General features: G+C 41.0%; 1 protein-coding gene across 3 annotated transcripts in view; it reads left to right on the forward strand.

The window, feature by feature from the left end:
• The first annotated feature begins 1,098 nt into the window (after positions 1-1,098).
• Positions 1,099-27,813, forward strand: part of ZYG11A (zyg-11 family member A, cell cycle regulator) — a 73,642-nt gene continuing 46,927 nt past the window's right edge. For 2 of the 3 annotated variants that reach the window (XM_086388773.1, XM_086388778.1), the window contains exons 1-2: positions 1,099-2,354; positions 19,012-19,177. In XM_086388773.1, coding sequence (XP_086244899.1) covers positions 1,830-2,354; positions 19,012-19,177 — 691 coding nt within the window. In that variant the 5' untranslated portion in view covers positions 1,099-1,829. Of the gene's footprint in view, positions 2,355-18,760; positions 18,843-19,011; positions 19,178-27,813 lie in introns of those variants that run through there. The other variant, XM_086388783.1, reaches the window with a different exon arrangement.

Consider the following 27,813-nt stretch of genomic DNA (forward strand, 5'->3'; position numbering starts at 1 on the left):
TGGTTTTTCCAGTAGTCATGTATGGATGTGAGAGCTGGATGATAAAGAAAGCTGAGCACCAAAGAATTGATGCTTTTGAACTGTGGTGTTGGAGAAGACGCTTGAGAGGCCCTTGGACTGCAAGGAGACCAAACCAGTCAATTCTGAAGGAAATGAGTCCTGAGTCTTCATTGGAAGGACTGATGCTGAAGCTCCAATACTTTGGACACCTGATGTGAGGAGCCAACTCCTTGGAAAAGACCCTGAGGCTGGGAAAGATTGAAGGCAGGAGGAGAAGGGGATGACAGAGGATGAGATGGTTGGATGGCATCACCGACTCAACGGAAATGAGTTTGAGCAAACTCTGGGGGATGGTGAAGGACAGAGGAGCCTGGTCTACTGGAGCCCATGGCGTTGCAAAGTGTCAGACATGACTGAGCAACTGCACAGCAACAACAAAGAGTATAAAGAGTTCATGGTAATAGGATAGAAAGCCTGTAGTAGTAGATGGGTAGATACGATGGTTGGAGCTTAGAATTCTTTTTTTTAATATTTATTTATTTGGCTGCTCCAGGTCTTAGTTGCTGCATGTGGGATCCAGTTCCCTGACCAGGGATCAAACCTTGGCCCCCTGCATTTCGAATGTGGAGTTTTAACCACTGGACCACTACAGAAGTCCCTAGAATGTTCTTTTTGATTCTTTTTTTTTCAGTGAAAGAGGAAATTGACAGTATGATTAGGGGAAGAGGTGTTCAAGATTTGAGGACGAAAGTTATAAAATAGTCTTAAAAAATACTCTACTATAAAATTAAAAAGTACACCTGAAACTAACACAGCATTGTAAATCAACTATACTTCAATACGAGGCTTCCCAGGTGGCACAATGGTAAAGAGTCTGCCTGCCAATGCAGGAGACACTGGGTCAGGAAGATCTCCTGGAGAAGGGAATGGCAACCCACTCCAGTATTCCTGCCTGGAGAATTCCAGGGACTGAGGAGCCTGGCAGGCTACAGTCCATGGGGTCACAAGGAGTCGGACACGCCTGAGCGACTGAACAACAATCAAGGACTTGTTCTCTGTCAAGCATTTTCATGTGTTTTACATACATTTTTTTTTTTTTTCTTTTTTAACGCGCAGTTTGTAGGATCTCACTTCCCCAACCCGGGACTGAACCGGGGACAAGGTCGTGAAAGCGTGGAATCAAAACTTTTAGACTACCAGGGAGCTCGCTACATACACTATCTTATTTATAAGGCATTCTCATCCCATTTTACTGATGAGGAAGTTGAGCTTTAGCGAAATTAAGAAGCTTGTCCAAGAGCAGGCATTCCAATGCAGTATTCAAATTCAAGGCTCCCTACTCTTAACAACTATCCTTTTCCAAGACGTCCCTTCTGTTAATTTTACTAGTGTACTAATTTATTGCTCTCTTTCACGGTTTCTTGGAGCAGATTATAAGGGTCTTCTTGATACTTTTTAGGTCATAAGAAACAAGAGAAGTGCTATTGCCAGTTCTAAGAGAAAAGTCTTTTAAAAATATATTTTTAAATGTATGCATTTAAAATATCCCTCAATATCCATGGGTTCTCTATCCCCGGATTCAACGTCCATGGAACATGTTCAGAAAAAAAGTTTTCTTGAGGTTTCAAAAAGCAAAATCTGAATTTGCTAGTACCAGCAAATTATATGTAAATATACAGAATTTACAGTGTATTAGTTATACTAGTATGAGCAAGCTACAAGTCATTTAAAGTATAGAGGAGGAAGTATGTAAGTTATACCCAAATACTACTCTTTTTTATAAGGCACTTCAGTTTCACGGGATTTGGGTATGGTGGACCCTGAAATCAATGCCCCTGGGGACAGAGAGGGACCACCATATTCTGTTTCCCAACTCCACAGAGCTGGTCCATGGGCGTGCCTTTGACGGGCAAAGGGAACGTGGTATTGAACCCTATGGCGTAGGTTTTGTGGGAGACTTGGGCATAGACGTGGGGGTAGGAGTTGAGTTGTCTGTACGGCGTGAAGGAGGTGGAAGGAGAACAGCTGGGTCCTCACCGGATGGAGTGGTGGGTGGCCGGGGTGGGGGTGGTGAGGCCCGTCCTGGGGGCGGGGTCTACGGTGGGCGAGTGCGCGTCGCCGCGCCCGGCATTTCAAACCTCGCGGCTCGATCGCTGAGTGTCAGCTCGCGGGTGTTGCTCAGCTGCTTCCTGGCGCGGGTCGAACTCTCGCGGGATCCAGGCCCACCTCGACGGCAACTCTCTCCTCGACGCCTCACAGTCGCCATGGTTCACTTCTTGCACCCGGGCCTTTCGCCCCGGACCATCGTCCCTCCGGACGCTCGGAAGGATGTACTAGGCTTCCTCGTGGTGCAGGTGAGCTCCGAGGAGGGCAAGAATCGGGGGTAGGAAATGGAACGCGAACCTCGGCTGGACGTCAGCCCTGGGCGAGCACGGCAAGTCGTCGGGGACCGTGCGGAGACATTTTTGGCTCGTTTGACCTACGCGGGGGGTAACGTCTGAAGAGGCTGAGCCCCTGTTAGGCTTCTGTGTTCAGATGCTGGGAAGTGCTTGTCGGAGAGGAGTTTTCCGCCCGGGGCGTCCCAGCCTCCGAGCGCGCCGACCCTGCGCAGCGGAGGAGTGGCGGGGTGTGTCCCGCCTCCCGCTTGACCTTGGGCGGGTCTTCTCCTCTGGTCCCCTTGGTTCTCCTGTGTGAGTGAGTGCGTGCGTGCTAAGTCGCTTCAGTCGTTTCCAACTCTTTGCGACCCTAGGGACTGTAGTCCACCAGGCTTCTCTGTCCATGGGATTCTCCAGTAAGAATACTGGAGTGGATTGCCATGCCCTCCCCCAGGGGTATCTTCCCTACCCAGGGATCGAACGCGTCTCTCCTGTCTCCTGCATTGGCAGGCGTATTGACTAGCGCCTCCTGGGAAGACTACGTGCAAGCGCGGGCGACAGCAATTTTGCAAGGTGGTGTTAAGTTTAGACGTAAGCACTGGGCGTGGCTTTATGCTTGGCCCGTGGCATTTATTGTCATCCTGCGCCCAAATGCCTTAAACTTCAACTCTTCCCTAACGTATGTTGGGGACTTGTTGCTCCCCAGAGTATGCGACCTGTCGGTCCTGGGATTGTTAATAGAAAGAGCCCGCCTGGAAGAACTGGAACCCCAAAGTGAAATTCCTAAAATTCCATGTGTTCTTTTCGGCCCCGCGCACCGTTTCCCTCGGAATGCCTTTCAAACGAAATTGAGCAACACGCAAACCAAAAGAGTGTGTATTTGGAGCCTACTGTGTATCAGTTGTCGCATTTCTAAAATCTCTCGGATTTTTTGGTAGGCATTGATGGTCTCCATTTTACTAGTGTGTAGGAAAATTGAGAACCCTTGACTTGCTCAGGATCTTAAACCTGACATCATTTCTGATGTGATTCCATATTCTACAAAACCCCAAGGGCCTCCCTTCTTAGAACTCAAAATCTAGTGAACCCATATAGTATGGAGGAAAGGAAATATTCTGATTGAGGTTGCACTTTACACACTAACGCCTTGTTGGCCTTTGTGTCCTGCAGAGATCTAACCTGTAATCCTGTAGACCCTTTTGGACTCACTTTTAAAAGCTTCTTAAATAATGCATACATTTATTTGTTATTGTTCAGTTGCTAAGTCCTATCTGGCTCTTTAGCGATCCGACGGGCAGCAACACTGCTCCACTCCCCTGTCTTTCACTCTCTCCTGGAGTTTGTGCACATTCACGTCTTGTCTTTTGGGTTGGTGATGTTCTATCTCATCATCTTATCCTCTGCCTCTCCCTTCTCCTTTTGCCTTCAATCTTCCCCGGCATTGTTCTTCCCTGTTAGCTCAGTTGGTCAAGAGTCCGCCTGCAATGCAGGAGATTCCTCGGTAGGGAAGATCTGCTGGAGAAGGGATAGGCTACCCTCTTCAGTATTCTTGGGCTTCCCTTTTGGCTCAAGAATCTGCCTGCAATGCCGGAGACCTGGGTTCTGTCCCTGGGTTGAGATCACCTGAAAGAAGGGCAAGGCTACCCTCTCCAGTATTCTGGCCTGGAGAATTCCATGGACTGTAAAGTCCATGAGGTCGAAAAGAGTCAGACAGGACTGAATGACTTTCACTTTCCCAGCATAAGGGTCTTTTCCAGTGAGTCAGCTTTTTGCCTTAGGTGGCCAAAATATTGGAGTTTCAGCTTCAGCATCAGTCCTTCCAATGAATATTTAGGGTTGATTTCCTTTAGGATTGACTGGTTTGATCTTGCTGTCCAAGCAACTCTGAAGAGTCTTCACTAGCACCCCAATTTGAAAGCATCAGTTCTTTGGCACTCAGCCTTCTTTATCGTCCAACTCTCACATCCGTATATGACTACTGGAAAAACCATACCTTTGACTATTTGGACCTTTGTCGGCAAAGTGATGGCTCTGCTTTTTGATACTCTGTCTGGGTTTGTCATAGCTTTCCTTCCATAGCACAGGCGTCTTTTAATTTCATGACTGCAGTCACAGTCTGCAGTGATTTTGGAACCCAAGAAAATAAAGTTTGCCACTGCTTCCACTTTTTCTCTTTGTCATGAAGTGATGGGACCAGATGCCGTCATCTTAGTTTTTTGAATGTATACTGTTGGGGTATGAGGTTGAAAGACGAGAGTGAAAAAGCTGGCTTAAAATTCACCATTTTAAAAACTAAGATCATGGCGTCTGGTCCCATCACTTCATGGCAAACAGGAGGAGAAAAAGTGGAAGCAGTGACAAAACCAGACTGGATGAAGCACAAGCTGGAATCAGGATTGCCAGGAGAAATATCAGTAACCTCAGATACACAGATGATACCACCCTTATGGCCAAAGTGAAGAGGAAGTAAAGAGCTTTTTTTTTTTTTTTAAAGAGCCTCTTGATGAAAGTGAAAGAGGAGAGTGAAAAAGCTGGCTTAAAACTCAACATTCAAAAAATGATGATCATGGCCTCTGGTCCCATCACTTCAAGGCAGATAGATGGGGAAAAAATGGAAACAGTGACAGACTTTATATTCTTGGGCTTCAAAATCACTATAGATGGTGACTGCAGCCATGAGATTAAAAGATGCTTGCCCCTTGGAAGAAAAGCTATGACAAACCTAGACAGTATATTAAAAAGCAGAGACTACTTTTCCAGCAAAGGTCGGTCTAGTCAAAGCTATGGTTTTTCCAGTAGTCATGTATGGATGTGAGAGTTGGATGATAAAGAAAGTTGAGCACCAAAGAATTGATGCTTTTGAACTGTGGTGTTGGAGAAGACTCTTGAGAGGCCCTTGAACTGCAAGATCCAACCAGTCAATCCTAAAGGAAATCAGTCCTGAATATTCATTGGAAGGACTGATGCTGAAGCAGAAGCTCCAATACTTGGCCACCTGATGCGAAGAACTGACTCATTTGAAAAGACCCTGATGCTCAGAAAGACTGAAGGCAGGAGGAGAAGGAGACGACAGAGAATGAGATGGTTGGATAGCATCACCTACTCGATGAATATGAGTTTGAGAAGCTCCGGGAGTTGGTGATGGATAGGGAAGCCTGGTGTTCTGCAGTGCATGGGGTCCCAAAGAGGCTGAGCGACTGAACGGAACTGAACTTTCACCCTTATCAAGAGGCTCTTTAGTTCCTCTTCACTTTCTGTCATTAGAGTGGTATCGTCTGCATATCTGAGGTGGTTGCTATTAGTCCAGCAGTCTTGATTCCATCTTGTGATTCATCCAGCCTGACATTTGTTTGTAGCTAATGGAAAAGCTGAGTTGTTAATGTATGTCCAAGCACAGCATGTCAAGTACATTTTTTGCTGCCACTGGCGTAATTGAAATGCAAGGTTTTCTTTAGAAAAGTGATCAGACTAATTCATTTCTGTGTGGGTCATTTGGTTAAGATTTTTAGTTAATTTAAAAAATTGTATAATTCATGAATACTTTTCCTTTAGATTTCTCTGTTGTTTTAAATGTTATTTAGCAATGTTTTGTAGTTTTTAATGTAAATGTCTGTTACATATTTTGTTAAATTTATCCCTGTTTTTGTTAGTACTGTGAATATTTTTTAAAAGTTTGTAGTTTGGGGGGTGTATTGATCTTGTATCTTATGACTTTGCTCAAGCTACTTTAAAAAAAATAGAAAAAAATTTAATCAAAAGTTGGTTCTTTGTAAAGATCAATAAAATTGCTAGATCTTTAGCCAGGATAACCAAAGGAAGACTGAAATAACCAATATCAGAATGAAGGAGCTACTGTCACTACTGATGTAAAGCCACATATATTGTTTTTTTTTTTTTTTTATGTTTTCTTAAGATTTTCTTTATAATCTGTTATCTGCAAATAAAGACAGCTTTACTTATTCCCTTTCAATCTGTGCTTTATATTTCCTTTTCTAAAAAATGCAATATCTAGGACTTTTTGTAGAATGTAAGAGAAAAGTGGTGAGAAGAGACATCTTTATATCATTCTAGCTCTTGGTTTTCCCATAGATGCCTTTTATCAAATTAAGGACGTTTTCTTCTATTCTTAGTTTGCTGATTTTTTTTTTGTTTTTGCTTTTTTCAATCATGGAAATCATGAATGTGTTTTGAAATGTGTTGAAATACTTTCTCAGCATATATTAAGGACGTATGTTTTTGTTCTTTATTGTGTTGATGTGGTAGGTTTTATTGATTGTGAATTTAACTTTACATTGTTGGACCTTAGTTCCTGGACCAGGAATTGAACTCTCACCTTTGACAGTGAAAGCTGAGTCCTAACCACTGGACTGCCAAGGAATTCCCTCCATTGAGTTTTTTTTTTTCCAGTTGATTATTTTAAAAGTTTCATTCTACCTTTTCTGTTGACTTACTAGTTCTCTTCCTCTTCTCTGAATGGTCACACAAAGCTAACAGTTTTTAAAATGTGGACTGAAGACCTCTGGGGTCTCTAAGACCCCATTCTGTTTCGTTAAGCCTCACATTAATGAAATTTGCAAAGATGTAAAACAGTGCTGCCATTGTCACTAAACTTTTAAAAATTCTTTTTGAAAATACAGCTCTTTAAAAAAACTGTTCTTTATTGGGAACTTCCTGGTAATCCAGTGGTTAGGACTTGGTGCTTTCACTGCTGCGGGTGCAGGTTCAGTCCTTGGTCTGGGAACTAAGATCCCACAAGCCATGTGGTGTGACTGGGAAAAGAAAATGTTCTTTGTGTGAACATGTGATTGGTTTAATTTTTATTATTTCTGAATGAAATATTTTAAAGATTTCTTAGTTTTAACTTATAATACAGTAAATGTTGATATATATAATCCAGTTTTTTAAGAGTACTGTTGGTGCTAAGACTAAAAAGTTTGAGAGTCACAGCTCTAGGTTTTAAAATGTACATGTTTTGGAGAAGGAAATGGCAACCCACTCCAGTATTCTTGCCTGGAAAAGTCCATGGACAGAGGAGCCTGGCAGGCTGCAGTCCATGGGGTTACATGACTGAGCATGTGTGCATGAGGGTGGAGGGTCACGGGTTGGTAGCAATAAACTGGTAGAACTAAAAAAAAAAAATTGTACACGTTTGACTTACTGCACTACTTCTAAATATATCACTTCAGCTTACAACAGTGTTCTTTGATTTTCTCCCCTCTTTCCTCTCCTTTGTACTGTTTAAATAATACATTTTACTTTTCTAAGTTGCACAGTATATTGTTTTTACTTTTTCTTTGATGAGTTATTAAAGAAATTAGGAAATAAGAAAAATAGTTGTATATTTATCCACATGCTCCTGTTTCCAGTACTCTTCCCTTTTCTCTAGATCCCAAATATCCATCCTGTATAATGTTTCTTTACCTAAAGAACATTTTACCTTTCTTATAGTGTAGATCTGCTGATGATAGGTTCTTTCTACTTTGTCTGAAAATATCTTTATTTTACCTTTATTTTTGAAAGATATTTCAATGCACTTAGCTTTTCTTCCTACTGCACTTAAATTTTTTAGAAAATTTTATTTATTTAGTTTGATCTTTGTTGCTGCACGGGCTTTTCTTTAGTTGTGGTGAGCAGGGGTGTTCTCTGGTTGCAGTGCAGGGCCTTCTCTTGTTGCTGAGCACAGGCTCTAGGATGTGCGGGCTGCAGAAGCTTGGCGTGTAGGCTCAGTTGTGGCTCTGGGGCTCTAGAGCACAGGCTCTGTAGTTGCGGCACGTAGGCTTAGTTGCTCTGAGGCATGTGGGATCTTCATGAATCAGGGATAGAATCCATGTCTCTTGCTCTGGCAGGTGGATTCTTTAGGACTCAGTCACCAGGAGAGCCCTCTACAGCACTTTAAAAGTGTTACTTCATTGTCTTTTGGCTAGCATTACTTCTGATGAAAATTCAGTGGTCACATTTTTTCATTTTAAACTGTCCACAGTACCTCTAGCTCCCTCTGCCCCACCCCTAGCTTAGATTTTTCTTTTTATCATAGGTTTTTAGCTATTTGTCATGTTGTAGTGTCTTTTATTTCACTTTGGGTCCATTCTTGCTTCTGGGATCAGTTGGTTGATATTTTGTATCTAATTTCAGTATTTTTTGACTTTTTAAAAAAGAAAGTTATTAAGTTTATTGTTTTTTGTACCTGGCGAATTAGCTATGTAATTCAATAAATATTAAGCTATAAAACAATTTCATAGATTCCAAATATAGGACATTGTCCTTGTTGACTTTTTTTATTTTTATTTATTTATTTTCTTGCTGCATGTGGGCTTTGTCTAGTCTCTGTTGAGATTCTATATTTATTCCCTTGTTATATTCATATTCTTCTGTATATCCATGAATTATAATACCTATTTTAAAGTTCTTGTTTGCTAATTTTGTTATTTCCAGATCTGTTTCTTGTTCTCTTTTTTTGGCTGCATCATGCAGCTTGTAGGATCTTAGTTCCCCATCCAGGGATTAAACCCAAACCCTCTGTAGTGAAATTGTGGAGCCCTAACCACCAGACCTCCAGGAAGTTCTCTGGATCTATTTCTTGTGACTGATTTTATTTTCTTTCCTGCTTCTTACCATTTCTTATATTTTATTGTAAGCTAAACATCATGGGTCCTAGTGTGTTTAGATTTTTGTTGTCTTTTTGAGTCAGGCCTATATTTGAGGTTTTTAAAACAGATTTTTTTTTTTTTTGGTCTGTGTTCTGCCCTTCATGAGATCTTAGTTTCTGACCAGGGATGGAACTGAGGCCCTCGGCAGTGAAAGCGCCGTGTCCTTACCACTGACCGCCAGGGATTTCCGTGAGGTTTTTTTGGCTGAGCTGGGTGAAGATCTTTAGTTGCAGCATTGTAACTCTTGGTTGCAGCATGTGGGATCTAGTGCCCTGCCGAGGGGTCAGACCTTGGCTCCCTGCATTGGAGTCCCAGTTTGAAGTCTGTCACTGGACTACCAAGAAAGTCTCTCTGAGGTTTTTAAAGCGCTATTGAAGGGACTTCTCTGGAGGTCCAGTGGTTAAAGAATGCAGGAGCACAGGTTTGATCCCTGGTCTGGGAATTAAGATACTGCATGCGCAAGCCACATGGTGTGGCCAAAAATAATAACAAAACAAAAACAAAAAATGCTGTTGTAAACTTTTAAAGTTTAATTTTCTAATTGTTGGTCGTATATAAAATACAGCTTTTTGTTTGTTTTGATTTATTACCTTATACCCATTAAAACATGTTAATTAGAGTTATGTAGTAGTGTTTTGTATTTTAGAAATGATGAATCTAAACCCTCGGTTGAGATGGATTGGAAAAGGATTAAGAGTGGAAGCAGAATAATTTGGAGTTTTTTAGTATTCTTGGAAAGATATGGTAGTGACTTGACTTAGGAATTGGTAGTGGAGTTAGAAAGAAGGGGATGAACTAGAAATTTATTTGGGAGGTTTGATAGGCATACAGCAGGAAATAGATGACACAGTCAGAATAGGGCTAATTTAATGAGAGTTTTGGAGAAGGAAATGGCAACCCTCTCCAGTGTTCTTGCCTGGAGAATCCCAGGGATGGCGGAGCCTGGTGGGCTGCCATCTATGGGGTCGCATGGAGTCGGACTGAAGCGACTTAGCAGCAGCAGTGAGAGTTTAATTAAGGGATTACTTCCAAAGATAAGGGAGAGGTATGGAAAAACCACAATAATATACTACTTCATGTCTAGTGACAGTAGCTCTTGCTACCCCTAGGCGCAGAGGACCTCTCAGAAGGAATGTCTTAGTTCATTTAGGCTGGTGTGACTAAAATTCTGTAGACTGGGTGACTCATAAAAAACATAAATTTATTTCTCACAGTTCTGGAAACTAGGAAGTTCAAGATCAAGGTGCTGGAAGATTTGGTGTCTGGTGAGAGCCTGCTTCCTGGTTCATATACATCTTTTTGCTGTGTTCTCACATGGCAGAAGGGACAAGGGAACTCTCTGAGGTCACTCTTGTATGGGCATTAATTCCATTCAGTGAAGGCTTTACCCTCATGACCTAATGACTTCCCAAGGTTCCTCCCTCCAAACATCAAATTAGAGGTTAGATTGCAGCATAAGAATTTTGGAAGAATGCAGACATTTAGTCAATAGCAAGAACAGAGGACTAATCTTAGAGGAGTGATTAGTATGCCATAGCCAGCCCAAGATACTTTAAATGAGAAAGAACAGGGGAAATTATCTGTGTGGAGTTTAACCCCCAAAACTTATATCCAGTCTTAACCCTTAGAACCTGTGAATTTGACCTTTGGAGTCAGGATGTTTACAAATGTAATTAAGTTGAGGATCTTCCCCTCTTGCTTCTCTGCACCCCCACCAGGTGGCTTGTGGGACTGGGGATTGAATTTGGGCCCTTGGCAGGAAAGCACAGAGTCCTAACTACTGGACCACCAGGGAATTCCCAGGTTGAGTATCTTGGTGAGAACATCTGATCCATCCTAAAGTTTTAGGCCAGACCCTAAATCTAATGTCTGGATTTATAGTGTTTATAAGATAAAGGGATAGAATTTGAGACCTAGAGATACAGGGAAGAAGGCCATGTGAAGATTAGAGTTGTGCTGCCACAAGCTAAGGGAAACCACAGTCCCCAGAAGCTGATAACGTAAGAATTCTTCCCTAGAGCCTTCAGAGGAACAGTGGTCCTGCTCATACCTTGATTTCTGGACTTCTGTCTTCCAGAACTATGAGAGAGTAGATACCTGTTGTTTTTAGCCACCAATTTTGTGGTAATTTCTTATAGGAAATTACCTAGGAAACTAATACGTGTTCCAGTTTTTTGAGAGTTTCATGTCAGAACCAAACTAACAGCCAGAGGGTAAGGGAACCTATTCATGAGAACCTATTCATAGGATCTACACAGGTCACCTCAGCAGTAGAGGTGGAGAAGATTGAGTGGGTCTGGGGTGAGATGGGAGGTAGTTAGCAAATAGAAGATGTCTGGCACAGGTAGAACCAGTAGGATTTGCTAATGTATTGGATCTGTGTGTTTTGTGGGATGTTGATTAAAGATAAGGAAATGTCAGTAAAGATTAAGCAGCTGAATAGATGTTACACCATTTCCTGAGTAGGGAAAGACTGGATAAATATAGTTTCCTACATGTTAAGTTTGAAGTGTTTGTCTGACATGGTTAAGTAGATACGTCAGGGAGGCAACTGGTTACCTAACACTGGATTAACGAGAGATCTGGCCTGAAGATAATACTGTAGAATTCGTTGGATTTATAGATAACATTTAGAATCATGTTATCGGTAATCAGATATTATAGAGGCAAAGTTATTAGTCATTAGTGGTCTTGATGGGAAGTCAGTCTCTAAAACATACTACTGATTTATAAAACAAAGACAAGTAACAAAATACTGTGGTATAATTCTATGTATATAAAGTTCAAAAACATGTAGAACTAAATAATATTCAGGATAATGGTTACTTCTGGGTGAAGGGGTAAGTAGCATCAGGAAAGGGTATGTAGGGACTTCAGAAAATTGATATATTCTATTTAAGCTGTGTCATGAATACAAAAATATTTTTAAAATATATTGTTTTATATTTAAATATTTTACATATGTTCTAAACTTCATTTATATGGATTTAATCTTTACTGTATTTTAAATATGAGACTGCCATGTCCAATAATTTGGCAAATAATGTCATAAAGCCTTAAAAGGAAATATTCTGGATAAAATGCAGCAAATTCAATTACAGAGTAAAGGAAATCCCCAGCATTCCCACTCAATTCATAGAAGCTGGAAATCACCACTGTAAGCAGGCCCTGAAATAGCCAAAGATTAGAGACTAGACCTTTGCCAAAACCAGGTGGGAAGTTTGAATGGAGACTGTGAATTGTAATATATATATATAAACGTGAACTAACAAAAGCTGATTATACTTCAGGGAAATGGTAGATCTAAAAGTCTGCTTATGGAAAAGAGAAATAGGGGACCTTGTCAGTTTTGGCTTGGATTTTTGAATGAGAAAAATATCTCCTAAAAATGTGCAATCACATTTCTGTCCTCAGACTCAGGGTTTTAATTGACATTTCTTGCTTGGTTCAGGAAATGTGTAGCTGAGAAATTATCAAAATGGTCACTGATGATGCCCCTGGGTAAGTAGCATTTAGCATAACCACCCGATGTGGCCTATCTTCTACCCAGGTTTCATAGGAGTCTAGTAAAATCTCACTAAAGATTAACTCAGAGACTTAAAGATTAGATCATGGACTTCTATGTGGCTCAGTGGTTAAGACTCTGTACTCCCAGTCCTAGGGGTATGGATTTGATCCCTGGTTGGGGAACTAATATCCTGCGTACTGTGCCATGAGGCCTTAAAAAAAAAGAAAAGATTAGCTCACATCTTAAATTATGAAACATGAACCTCTCTGATTAAGAACCAAGAGAATCAGGGGCTGTCCTGCTGGTGTAGTGGTTGGCAGTCTGCCTGCCAGTGCAGGAGATAACAGGTTTGATCTCTGGTTTGGGAAGATCCCACATGCCATGGAGCATCTAAGCCTATACACCACAATGCTGAGCCCTGTGCTCCAGAGCCCAGGAACCACGACTACTGAAGCCTGTCTTCTAGAGCCTGTGCTCCACACCAAGAGAAGCCACTACAATGAGAAGCCCATACAGTACAATGAAGACCCAGCAGAGTAAAAAACAAATAAGTAAATCTTTAAAAAAAAGAATCAACAGAATTAGATTCCCAGACTTCAGAAAATGGTATTAATGAAACACTATAAAGCAAGTGTGTTTAAAATTTATTAAATAAATATTGCATAGGAACCTGGAATGTTAGGTCAATGAATCAAGGCAAATTGGAAGTGGTCAAGCAGGAGATGACAAGAGTGAACGTCGACATTCTAGGAATCAGTGAACTAGATGGACTGGAATGGGTGAATTTACTCAGATGACCATTATATCTATTACTGTAGGCAGGAATCCCTTAGAAGAAATGGAGTAGCCATCATAATCAACAAAAGAGTCCAAAAGGCAGTACTAGGATGCAATCTCAAAAATGACAGAATGATCTTTCTTCGTTTCCAAGGCAAACCATTCAATATCACAGTAATTCCAAATCTATGCCCCAACCAGTAATGCTGAAGAAGCTGAAGTTGAACCGGTCTATGAAGACCTGCAAGACCTTCTAGAATGAACACCCTCAAAAAATGTCCTTTTTATTATAGGGGACTGGAATGCAAAAGGAGGAATTCAGGAAACACCTGGAGTAACAGGCAAATTTGGCCTTGGAGTACAGAATGAAGCAGAGCAAAGGCTAATAGAGTTCTGCCAAGAGAACGCGCTGGTCATAGCAAACACCCTTTTCCAACAACACAAGAGAAGACTCTACACATGGACATCACCAGATGGTCGACACCAAAATCAGATTGATTATATTCTTTGCAGCCAGATGGAGAAGCGCTATATAGCAGCAAAAACAAGATTGGGAGCTGACTGTGGCTCAGATCATGAACTCCTTATTGCCAAATTCAGACTGAAATTGAAAAAGTAGGGAAAACCACTAGACCATTCAGGTATGACCTAAATCAAATCCCTTATGATTATACAGTGGAAGTGAGAAATAGATTTAAGGGACTAGATCTGATAGACAGAGTGCCTGATGAACTATGGATGGAGGTTCGTGACATTGTATAGAAGACAGAAGTCAAGACCATCCCCAAGAAAAAGAAATGCAAAAAAGCAAAATGGCTGTCTGAGGAGGCCTTACAAATAGCTGTGAAAAGAAGAGAAGTGAAAAGCAAAGGAGAAAAGGAAAGATATAAGCATCTGAATGCAGAGTTCCAAAGAATAGCAAGGAGAGATGAGAAAGCCTTCCTCAGCGATCAATTCAAAGAAATAGAGGAAAACAACAGAATGGGAAAGACTAGAGATCTCTTTAAGAAACTTAGAGATACCAAGGGAACATTTCATGCATAGATGGCCTCGATAAAGGACAGAAATGGTATGGACCTAACAGAAGCAGAAGATATTAAGAAGAGGTGGCAAGAATACACAGAACTGTACAAAAAAAGTCTTCACGACCCAGATAATCACGATGGTGTGATCACTGACCTAGACCCAGACATCCTGGAATGTGAAGTCAAGTGGGCCTTAGAAAGCATCACTATGAACAAAGCTAGTGGAGGTGATGGAATTCCAGTTGACCTATTTCAAATCCTGAAAGACAATGCTGTGAAAGTGCTGCACTCAACATGCCAGCACATTTGGAAAACTCACAGTGGCCGCAGGACTGGAAAAGGGCAGTTTTCATTCCAATCCCAAAGAAAGGCAATGCCAAAGAATGCTCAAACTACCGCACAATTGCACTCATCTCACACGCTAGTAAAGTAATGCTCAAAATTCTCCCAAGCCAGGCTTCAGCAATACGTGAGCCGTGAACTTCCAGATGTTCAAGCTGGTTTTAGAAAAGTCAGAGGAACCAGAGATCAAATTGCCAGCATCCGCTGGATCATCGAGAAAGCAAGAGAGTTCCAGAAAAATATCTATTTCTGCTTTATTGACTATGCCAGAGTCTTTGACTGTGTGGATCACATAAAGTGTGGAAAGTTTTGAAAGAGATGGGCATACCAGACCACTGGACCTGCCTCTTGAGAAACCTGTATGCAGGTCAGGAAGCAACAGTTAGAACTGGACATGGAACAACAGACTGGTTCCAAATAGGAAAAGGAGTACGTCAAGGCTGTATATTGTCACCCTGCATAATTAAGTTATATGCAGAGTACATCATGAGAAATGCTGGGCTGGAAGAAGCACAAGCTGGAATCAAGATTGCTGGGAGAAATATCAATCACCTCAGATATGCAGATGACACCACCCTTATGGCAGAAATTGAGGAAGAACTAAAGAGCCTCTTGATGAAAGTGAAAGTGGAGAGTGAAAAGTTGGCTTAAAGCTCAACATTCAAAAAAATAATATCATGGCATCTGGTCCCATCACTTCATGGCAAATAGATGGGGAAACAGTGGCTGACTTTATTTTTCTGGCTTCCAAAATCACTGCAGATGGTGACTGCAGCCATGAAATTAAAAGACGCTTACTCCTTGGAAGGAAAGTTATGATCAACCTAGACAGCATATTAAAAAGCAGAGACATTAGTTTGTCAACAAAGGTCCGTCTGGTCAAGGCTAAGGTTTTTCCAGTGATCATGTATGGATGTGAGAGTTGGCCTATAAAGAAAGCTGAGCGCCGAAGAATTGATGCTTTTGAACTGTGGTGTTGGAGAAGACTCTTGAGAGCCCCTTGGACAGCAAGGAGATCCAACCAGTCCATCCTGAGGGAGATCAGTCCTGGGTGTTCATTGGAAGAACTGATGTTGAAGCTGAAACTCCAATACTTTGGCCACCTGATGCAGAAAGCTGACTCATTTGAAAAGACCCTGATTCTGGGAAAGATTGAGGGCAGGAGAAGGGGACGAGAGAGGATGGGATGGTTGGATGGCATCACCGACTCAATGGACATGGGTTTGGGTGGATTCCGGGAGTTGGTGATGGACAGGGTGGCCTGGCATGCTGCAATTCGTGGGGTCGCAGAGTCGGACACGACTGAGCGACTGAACTGAACTGAAACAAATGATGAAATAAAAAAATGAAAAAAGAGCAATATATAATCAGACTATGAAGAACTAAATGTGACAGAGTAAAGAAATAGTGACCTGGAAGGTAGATCTGTAGAAATTACCCATGGGAAGCATAATTTCCATTTTCACATGGGCATATGAACCAATTCTGGGTTTTGAGACACAAGTAAAAGTCTGCTAAGACTGTTTCAGGGAATTTTTTTGCTTCCCTGAAATTGATGCTTTTTTCTGCATGAATTCCGACGTGGCCAGGGTTTGAAGCAGTTTAAACTCTCATAAGGTCTTTTGGGAATGCAAAATAATAGAGCCACATTACAAGAACAGGTGAGTACTGTCTTATGTAAAGTTAAATTCACACTTGTAGCAAGTGTGGAATTCCAGGGACACAGAAATCCCATTTTTAGGTGACTACCCATGAAAAATGAAAACTGTGTTCCCACAAAAGTTTATGTGGGAAGCCCCACCAGGGACTTCCCTGGTGGTCTACTGGTTGGGAATTCAACAGCCAGTACAAGGGACACAGGTTCGATTCCTGGAATCATCTGGAAAGACTGTACATGCCACAGAACAACTAAGCTCAGCTAAGCTCTAGAGCCTGCAAGCCACAACTACTGAGCCCATATGCTGCAACTGGAGAAAGCCTGAGCACAACAAAGAACCAGCCCAACCAAAAATAAATTAAAAAAATTTTATGTGAGTTGTTACAGCTTTCTTCAAATTTGTCTAAAGTGCAAATAATCCAAATGCTCTTCAGTTGGTAAAGAAAGAAATTCTAGTATATTCATTACAGTGGAATGCTTCTCAGCAATAAAAAGGAACAAACTACAGAAGCATGCAACACCACCAAGAACCTGTGTTAAAATGCATTATGCAAAATGAAAGAAGTCAGATTTGAAAGGCCTAATTACTTAATGATTCTGTTTATATGACATTTTGGGGAAGGCAGGACACTGGAGACAGAACAAAGATGAGTAGTTGCTTGGGATTGTTAAGAGGGATTGTCTGCAAAGGGACACTGGAGAATTTCTGTGTTATGGAACTGTTCTATATCTTTATTATGGTGGTCGTACACAACTGTATGGATTCATCAAAACTCATTGAACTAACTGTATACCAAAATAATTTTTTTTGCTATGTATAAATTATACTACAATTAAAAGAAAAACAATGAATAAGAAAATAGTACAGTATTCAGAGTAAGTCAGAGTAAACTTACTGGAGAAATTTGGTTGTGAAGAAGAGTAACTGAAGAGAATGTGGGAGTCAACAGAAGGTTTTTGTTTTTAAAGCAAATAATGGAGCATAAACTGCATGCTGTTGCTGCTGCTAAGTCGCTTCAGTCGCGTCCGACTCTGTGCGACCGCATAGACGGCAGCCCACCATGCTCCACCGCCCCTGGGATTCTCCAGACAAGAACACTGGAGTGGGTTGCCATTTCCTTCTGCAATGTGTGAAAGTGAAAAGTGAAAGTGAAGTCGCTCAGTCGTGTCCGACCCTTAGCGACCCCATGGACTGCAGCCCACCAGGCTCCTCCATCCATGGGATTCTCCAGGCAAGAGTACTGGAGTGCGGTGCCATCACCTTCTCCAGTAAACTGTGTAAGAATGATCTATTTTATGGGAATTCCCTGGTGGTCTGTTGGTTAGCACTCTGTGCTTTCCTGCAGGGCACAGCCGGGAAAAAGAAGAATGATCCGTTTGAGAAGGATGGTTTGAAGATGTAAATAAATGAAGAAACAACAGGAGGAGCCAAGACAGGAAGGATGAAATCCAGCCAGCACATGTGGAAGTGTTGGTCTTTGCAAGGATGTACGTGTTTTCCATAGAAGAGGAGACCAAGGAAAAGATGCTTGCAGTCTTGAGCTAAATTTGATGGGGAGGTGGCTTCATTTTTTTCACTGAAGTGGATCAGATTCTGGTACCAGTGTGAAATGGGTTTGAGGAACAAGTAGAAGGCATGAAATAATTATTGCTTGATAGTGGGAGAGTGCCCTGTCTAAGGAGACTTTGAATGATTTCCAGCTATTAGGGCTCATTTGAAGTTAATGTTCATGAATTTTCCATGACATAATATGTTGTGTGAATCTTCCCCTCTTCATAGATGATTAGCTGCTGGGTGTTGCCATAAAGAAAGGTGAATAGCGAAGTTCTTCCAGGAGAATATCTGAAGAGCATGATGGAGGAGAGAAAACAGGGAGTTGAGGATATTTATGAAGGTGGCGTGCTGCGATTCATGGGGTCGCAAAGAGTCGGACACGACTGAGCGACTGATCTGATCTGATCTGATCTGAATCTATACTTTGGACTATGGAGGGAATTTATTCAGTAAAAAGTGGTGTGGAGGTCATTGAATGTATTGCATGTTGAAAATTTGATAAAGATGGCAATCCCTGGCTTATCGCTCTCTCTTTATGTCTGAATGCCATACCTTTCAAATGTTTGTTGAATGAACAAATGTCAGTCTCTTAGCGAAGATGTCTTATATCTCTCAGTTTGTATTCTTCTACAGCCTCCTGATTATAACAGTCTTTTATAGTGTGAACACTTTTGAGGGTGGGAATGGGCAGACCTTCTTATCCTCTGGCATGTGGTAATCACTGAATAAATGTTTGCTGAATAAATGACTGTGTGATTTCTGCTTGTTTAGTTCCTTGTGTTGTATTGAAATTGTCAGATTTATTGGATGTATTCTCTACTTAACTGTTTGGTCCAAAAGGATTAGAGCTATATCTTACTCATCCCTGTATTCTCAGGGGCTGGCACAGAACAGGAGATAAGTGAAGGATTGAGAGAACTTAATTTTTTTTAAAGATACAACAGAAGCTACAACAGGTAAAAATCTTCCACATGGTTGATAATTGGAATAAGGTGGTTTCATTACATATAAATCATTACAGTTAGAAAAATGTATCTTAAGATATTCTCATGTATAACATGACCACTTTTATGTTGAATTTTTGTAGATGTAACAAGTTTGTTTGTTTGGGGGTTTGTTTGCTAGGAGGACGCATCTCCCTACTCTTTGGTCAACATATGCCTGAACGTCCTGATTGCTAACCTGGAGAAATTGTGTTCTGAAAGATCTGATGGAACACTCTGTCTTCCGGAGCATTGGTGTTTTCCTCAGGAATTAGCTGACCGATTCGTTTGGTTGATGACTCGGCAAGGTAACGATAAGACTGCTTTTTTGTGTACATTTATAGCACTTTACTATTTGAAAAGCACTTTTGCATATAATTCTGTTTTGTTCCTCTCAACAACCTGCTAAGAAATGTAGAAGTTTGTGTGGAGGTTGATTTTCAGAATCTTTCTGGGATCCTTTAATGAAAATTATCTTCCTTCTAGGTTTGCCCTGCTATTGCTATAGTCTCATCTCCCATTCTTTTGATTGTGAATATGAACCTTTAAAAATTTTTTCCTTTGCTTCTTTTTGTAGTAGGGCTTTCAAAGGGCTTTGTTTGTTATGTTAGTGTTTTCTTAATGAAAAATTTTGGAGAGTAACACATGATTGAGATAAAATTCACATAGTGTATAATTCATCCATTTAAAGTATATAGTTGAGTTATTTTTTTTAGCATATTCACAGATTTGTGCAGCCATCATCCCAGGCAGTTTTCATCACCTCAAAAACAAAACAAAACAAAAAACATGTTATTCATCCCCCTATAATTCTTAGCAGTCACCAATCTACTTTCTACCTCTATGGATTTGCCTTTTTTGAACATTTAGTGTAAATGGAATCACTTAATATGTGACCTATTGTGTCTTCGGAGAAGGCAATGGTACCCCACTCCAGTACTCTTGCCTGGAAAATCCCATGGATGGAGGAGCCTGGAAGGCTGCAGTCCATGGGGTCGCTAAGAGTCGGACATGACTGAGCGACTTCACTTTCACTTTTCACTTCCATGCATTGGAGAAGGAAATGGCAACCCAGTCCAGTGTTCTTGCCTGGAGAATCCCAGGGACGGGGGAGCCTGGTGGGCTGCCATCTATGGGGTCACACAGAGGTGGACACGACTGACGCGACTTAGCAACAGCAGCAGCATTGTGTCTTGCTTCTTTCATTTAGCATAATATTGTCAAGGTTCATCCATTTTGTAATATCAACTACTACTGAATTTTTATGGCTGTGTAATATTCCATTATATCCATATACTACCATTTATTCGTTTCTCAGTTGATGAACATTAGGTTGTTTTTAAGATTTTTGTTTAAATGTGGACCATTTTTAAGTCTTTATTGAATTTGTTACAATATTGCTTCTGTTTTATGTTTTGCTTTTTTGACCACAAAATGTGTGGGATTGTAGCTCCCAGACCAGGGACTGAACCCTCACCCTCTGCACCGGAAGGCAAAATCTTAACTCCTAGACTGCAGGGAAGTCCCTGTGTTGTTTTTATTACACATTTTGGCTATTATGAATAATGCTTCTATAAACATTAGTGTACACATTTGTGTGTGTGGATATATGCTTTTATATCTTAGAGTTTATACCCAGGAGTGGAATTGCTGGGTTAAGTGGTAGCTTTGTGTTTAACTTTTTGAAGAACTTCAAATTCTTTCCCAAAGTAGCTGTACCATTTTATGTTCCCACCAGCAGTTGGAACAGAAGAGTTCCAATTTCTCCACATTCTTACCAAAACTTGTTATCTAATGACTTTGATGATAGCCATTCTGGTGGATGTGAAATGGTATCTATTCTGATTTTTATGTGCATTTCCCTAATAGCTAATTGGCTTCCCTGGTGGCTCAGACAGTAAAGAATCTGCTTTCAATGCAGGAGACCTGGGTTTGATCCCTGGATTGGGAAGATCCCTTGGAGAAGGGAATGGCTACCCACTCCAGTATTCTTGCTGAAAACTTCCATAGACAAGAGGAGCCTGGCAGGCTATAGTTCATGGAGTCACAAAGAGTGAGATGTGACTGAGCATGATATAAAATATAAATATAAAAAATACACATATACCTCCTTTATCTATTCATCTGTTATTGGTATGTATGTTCCTGTTGCCGTTTTAAAAATTGTTTTTATAGGTCTTTTTCTTCTCTTGTGTTTTCCGCCTAGAGAATCTCCTTTAACATTTGTTGTATAGATGGTATCCATTCATCTGTTGCTGGACCCTTACGTTGCTTCCATTTCTTGGCAGTTGTAAATAATGCTCCTGTGAACATCAGGATGTATATATATTTTCAGATCAGTGTTTTATTTTTTTCATGGATTATATACCCAGGAGTGGAATTGCTGGTCATATGATAGTTGAGTTTTTTTAAGAAAACTCCACAGTGTTTTCCACAGTAGCTGCACCAGTTTTTACATTCCCACCGACAGTATATGAGGGTTTCCTTTTCTCCACCTCCTCACCAGCATTTGTTCTTTGAGTTCTGTCTGATGACAGCAGTTCTGACGGGTGTGAGGTGATCCCTCATTCTGGTTTTGATTTGGACTTCCCTGGTGATTAGTGATGTAACACATAAATCTTTTCATGTGCCTATTGGGCATATGCATGTCTTTGGAGAAATGTCTGTTTAGATCTTCTTTCCATTTCTAAATAGAATTGTTTGTTTTCTTGATATTAAGTTATATGAGTTGTTTATGTATGCATTGTAGATGTTTTAGGTTGGTGAAAAAGTAATGGCAATTCTTCAGACTGTGAATTTTAATTTTAAATCATTATCAGTTCAGTTCAGTTCAGTCGCTCAGTCATGTCCGACTCTTTGTGACCCCATGAATCGCAGCACGCCAGGCCTCCCCGTTATCACCAACTCCAGAGTTCACTCAGACTCAGCGTCTATCGAGTCAGTGATGCCATCCAGCCATCTCATCCTCTGTCGTCCCCTTCTCCTCCTGCCCCCAATCCCTCCCAGCATCAGAGTCTTTTCCAATGAGTCAACTCTTCACATGAGGTGGCCAAAGTACTGGAGTTTCAGCTTTAGCATCATTCCTTCCAAAGAAATCCCAGGGCTGATTTCCTTCAGAATGGACTGGTTGGATCTCTTTGCAGTCCAAGACTCTCAAGAGTCTTCTCCAACACCACAGTTCAAAAGCATCAGTTCTTTGGCGCTCAGCTTTCTTCACAGTCTAACTCTCACATCCGTACATGACCACTGGAAAAACCATAGCCTTGAGTAGACGGACCTTTATTGGCAAAGTAGTGTCTCTGCTTTTGAATATGCTATCTAGGTTGGTCATAACTTTCCTTCCAAGGAGTAAACGTCTTTTAATTTCATGGCTGCAGTCACCATCTGCAGTGATTTTGGAGCCCCCAAAAATAAAGTCTGACACTGTTTCCACTGTTTCCCCATCTATTTCCCATGAAGTGATGGGACCAGATGCCATGATCTTTGTTTTCTGAATGTTGAGCTTTAGGCCAACTTTTTCACTCTCCTCCTTCACCTTCCTCAAGAGGCTTTTTAGTTCCTCTTCACTTTCTGCCATAAGGGTGGTGTCATCTGCATATCTGAGGTTATTGATATTTCTCCCGGCAGACTTGATTCCAGCTTGTGCTTCTTCCAGCCCAGCGTTTCTCATGATGTACTCTGCATATAAGTTGAATAAGCAGGGTGACAATATACAGCCTTGACGTACTCCTTTTCCTATTTGGAACCAGTCTGTTGTTCCATGTCCAGTTCTAACTGTTGCTTCCTGACCTGCATACAGATTTCTCAAGAGGCAGGTCAGGTGGTCTGGTATTCCCATCTCTTTCAGAATTTTCAACAGTTTATGTGATTCACACAGTCAAAGGCTTTGGCATAGTCAATAAAGCAGAAATAGATGTTTTTCCGGAACTCTCTTGCTTTTTCCATGATCCAGAGGATGTTGGCAATTTGATCGCTGGTTCCTCTGACTTTTCTAAAACCAGCTTGAACATCTGGAAGTTCACAGTTCATGTATTGCTGAAGCCTGGCTTGGGAGAATTTTGAGCATTACTTTACTAGCGTGTGAGATGAGTGCAATTGTGCGGTAGTTTGAGCATTCTTTGGCATTGCCTTTCTTTGGGATTGGAATGAAAACTGACCTTTTCCAGTCCTGTGGCCACTGCTGAGTTTTCCAAATGTGCTGGCATATTGAGTGCAGCACTTTCACAGCATCATCTTTCAGGATTTGAAATAGCTCAACTGGAATTCTATCACCTCCACTAGCTTTGTTCATAGTGATGCTTTCTAAGGCCCACTTGACTTCACATTCCAGGATGTCTGGCTCTAGGTCAGTGATCACACCATCGTGATTATCTGGGTCATGAAGATCTTTTTGGTACAGTTCTTCTGTGTATTCTTGCCACCTCTTCTTAATATCTTCTGCTTCTGTTAGGTCCATACCATTTCTGTCCTTTATCGAGCCCATCTTTGCATGAAATGTTCCTTTGGTATCTCTAAGTTTCTTGAAGAGATCTCTAGTGTTTCCCATTCTATTGTTTTCCTCTGTTTCTTTGCATTGATCACTGAGGAAGGCTTTCTTATCTCTTCTTGCTATTCTTTGGAACTCTGCATTCAGATGCTTATATCTTTCCTTTTCTCCTTTGCTTTTTGCTTCCCTTCTTTTCACAGCTATTTGTAAGGCCTCCCCAGACAGCCATTTTGCTTTTTTGCATTTCTTTTTCTTGGGGATGGTCTTGATCCCTGTCTCCTGTACAGTGTCACGAACCTCCATCCATAGTTCATCAGGCACTCTATCAGATCTAGTCCCTTAAATCTGTTTCTCACTTCCACTGTATAATCATAAGGGATTTGATTTAGGTCATACCTGAATGGTCTAGTGGTTTTCCCTACTTTCTTCAATTTCAGTCTGAATTTGGCAATAAGGAGTTCATGATCTGAGCCACAGTCAGCTCCTGGTCTTGTTTTTGTTGACTGTGTAGAGCTTCTCCATCTTTGGCTACAAAGAATATAATCAATCTGATTTCAGTGTCGACCATCTGGTGATGTCCATGTATAGAGTCTTCTCTTGTGTTGTTGGAAGAGGGTGTTTGCTTTGACCAGTGCATTTTCTTGGCAAAACTCTATTAGTCTTGCCCTGCTTCATTCCGTATTCCAAGGCCAAATTTGCCTGTTACTCCAGGTGTTTCTTGACTTCCTCCTTTTGCATTCCAGTCCCCTATAATGAAAAGGACATCTTTTTTGGCTGTTAGTTCTAAAAGGTCTTGTAGGTCTTCGTAGAACCGTTCAACTTCAGCTTCTTTAGTGTTACTGATTGGGGCATAGACTTAGATTACTGTGATATTGAATGCTTTGCCTTGGAAACGAACAGAAATCATTCTCTCGTTTTTGAGATTGCATCCAACTGCTGCATTTCGGACTCTTTTGACCATGATGGCTACTCCATTTCTTCTGAGGGATTCCTGCCCGCAGTAGTAGATATAATGGTCATCTGAGTTAAATTCACCCATTCCAGTCCATTTTAGTTCGCTGATTCCTAGAATGTTGACTTTCACTCTTGCCATCTCTTGTTTGACCACTTCCAATTTGCCTTGATTCATGGACCTGACATTCCAGGTTCCTATGCAATATTCCTCTTTACAGCATTGGACCTTTCTTCTATCATCAGTCGCATCCACAACTGGGTATTGTTTTTGCCTGGCTCCATCCCTTCATTCTTTCTGGAGTTATTTCTCCACTGATCTCCAGTAGCATATTGGGCAGTTACTGAGCTGGGGAGTTCCTCTTTCAGTATCCTGTCATTTTGCCTTTTCATACTGTTCATGGGGTTCTCAAGGCAAGAATACTGAAGTAGTTTGCCATTCCCTTCTCCAGTGGACCACATTCTGTCAGACCTCTCCACCATAACCCACCTGTCTTGGGTGGCCCCACGGGCGTGGCTTAGTTTCATTGAGTTAGACAAGGCTGTGGTCCTAGTGTGATTAGATTGACTAGTTTTTTGTGAGTATGGTTTCAGTATGTCTGCCCTCTGATGCCCTCTTGCAACACCTACCATCTTACTTTGGTTTCTCTTACCTTGAACAAGGGGTATCTCCTCACCGCCGCTCCTTCAGGCTCAAACACATCTTTATTAATCAAAAAAGGAACCATTACAATCAACGTTTTTCCAATGAGAAGTAAGTTTTTTTATTCCTGTAGAATAAAAATCTGTATTTTGGGATTCAGTGAACTCTTGGAAGGCATTTTCTGCCTCTGTTGGTTGTGGAAGCATTTTCCCTGCAGAAAGTTGTCGAGATGCTTGAAGAAGTGGCAGTCGGTTAGTGGGAAGTCAGGTGAATATGGTGGATGAGGCAAAACTTTTAGCCCAGTTTGTTCAACTTTTGAAACATTGGTTGTATGACGTGGGGTTGGGCATTATAGTCGGAGAAATGGTTCGTTGTTGTTGGGTAGAATAAGAGAAAACAACACTTCAAAACAATGATTTTTTTGATTTTCAGTCACCTCATGAGGCACCCAGTTACTGAACTTTTTCACCTTTCCAGTTTGCCTCAAATGCCAAATGACTGCAGGATGGTCAATGCTGAGTTCTTCAGCCACATCTCACGTAGTTTTAAGAGGATCAGCTTCTCTCTTTGCTCTCAGTCGGTCGTTGTCAACTTTCAATGGCCAGCTACTACACTCCTCATCTTCGAGTCTGCTTTTAAAACTGCTCAACTTGTCTGCTTTTAAAACTTCTTGAACCATCACTGCATTGTATGTTCGTTATCAGTTCCTGGGCCACATGCGTTGTTGATGTTGCCCGAGTTCTTCTCCACTGCTTTACAATCCATTTTAAACTTGAATAAGAAAATTGCTCAATTTGCTTTTTGTCTAACATCATTTCTGTAGTCTAAAATAAATAACAATAAACAGCATGAGAAATGCTGGATGAAGCACAAGCTGGAATCAAGTTTGCTGGGAGAAATATCAGTAACCTCAAATATGATATCACCCTTATGGCAGAAAGCCAAAGAACTAAAGTCTCTTGATGAAAGTGAAAGATGAGAGTGAAAAAGTTGGCTTAAAGCTCGACATTCAGAAAATGAAGATCATGGCATCTGGTCTCATCACTTAATGGCAAATAGATGGGGAAACAGTGGGAACAGTGACAGACTTTATTTTCTTGGGCTCCAAAATCACTACAGAAGGTGACTGCAGCCATGAAATTAAAAAACACTTGCTCCTTGGAAGAAAAGTTATGACTAAACTAGATAGCATATTCAAAAGCAGAGACATTACTTTGCCAAAAAGGTCCATCTAGTCAAGGCTATGGTTTTTCCAGTAGTCATATATGGATGTGAGAGTTGGATTATAAAGAAAGATGAGGGCTGAAGAATTGATGCTTTTGAACTGTGGTGTTGGAGAAGACTCTTGAGAGTCCCTTGGACTGCAGGGAGATTCAACCAGTCCATTCTGAAGGAGATCAGCCCTGGGATTTCTTTGGAAGGAGTGATGCTAAAGCTGAAACTCCAGTACTTTGGCCACCTGATGTGAAGAGCTGATTCATTGGAAAAGACTCTAACGCTGGGAAAGATTGAGGGCAGGAGGAGAAGGGGATGACAGACGATGAGATGGTTGGATGGCATCACTGACTCAGTGGACATGAGTTTGAGTAAACTCCAGGAGCTGGTGATGGACAGGGAGGCCTGGCATGCTTCAGTCCATGGGGTTGCAAAGAGTCAGACATGACCGAGCGACTGAACTGAACTGAATTGAATTGAAACAGCATGTAACAAGTCATTAGCAAAAAACATAAAGTGAGAAATGCACATTAAAATGATGGAACCACATTTATTTAAGAATGTATCCCAATATCCAATGGCAAAGTTCAATAATGCAAAACCTCAATTACTTTTGCACCAACCTAATAGATTAGAGGGGAGAGCCCACAGTAGTGTTTCACTCTACCATGCTGCTGATGTTATGCCCTCTGCTGTAGTTCTTACTTCTTTTCTTCTGCTTACTTGTGATTTAATTTGTTCTTCTTTTTCTAGTTTCCTAAGGTGGGAACTTAGGTTATTGATTTTAGATCTTTTTTTACTAATGTATGCATTCACAGCTATAACTTTCCCACCTAGCACTGTCTTAGCTGCATCCCATAGATTTGGGTAAGTTGTGTTCTTATTTTCATTTAGTTCAAAATATTTTGTAGTTTCTCTTAATTTTTTCCCCTTGATTCATCTGTTGTTTAGAAGTATGTTCATCTTCATGTATTTTGGAACTTCCAGTTATTTTCTTTCTTTAAAGAAACTGGTCATTTGTTTTGTACAGTATCCTGCAATCTGGACTTTACCATTGTTTATGCTATGATTTGACATGTTTCTCTGATTCTTGTTAATTCCTATACATTGAAAATTAGATGTAGAGGCTTGATCAAATTGCAGTTTGATGTTTGGTAGTGATGTTTGTACTTCTTGTCCTCAGTTGCTTCAGTTGTGTCTGACTCTTCACAAACCCCATGGGCTGGAGCCTGCGAGGCTCTTCTGTCCATGGCAGTTCTCCAGGCGAGAATACTGGAGTGGGTTGCCATTTCCTTCTGCATTGTACTTCTTAAAGGTGTTAATAAAGTCTGATTGTCTGGTTGGTTTTCACTTTTGGTGACCATAGATGATAGTTACCTACCTAGATTTATTAAATCAGCAGGGGTTTTTGTATGTTTGACTTGGTGTTTATTACTCTCAGCCTTGCTGGTTTGGAGTAACTTTGTTTTTTTGTTTCTTATCCTTCATTCCTGTTCCACACTTTCTTTTGTATGCTTCCGTTTCTTTATATATGTGTTGTTTTATGTTCGTCAAGTTGCCATCTTGGGAAGCTTTGTATATTTTCTCACTTTGTATACTCCCTGGATAATCTTCTTTGGTTTAGCTACCACTTCTACTTTAATTTCCCA

This window comes from Bos grunniens, chromosome 3, assembly GCF_055505025.1.
Source record: "Bos grunniens cultivar Pamir isolate PY7600 chromosome 3, Bosgru_T2T1.0, whole genome shotgun sequence".
Lineage (NCBI taxonomy): Eukaryota > Metazoa > Chordata > Mammalia > Artiodactyla > Bovidae > Bos > Bos grunniens.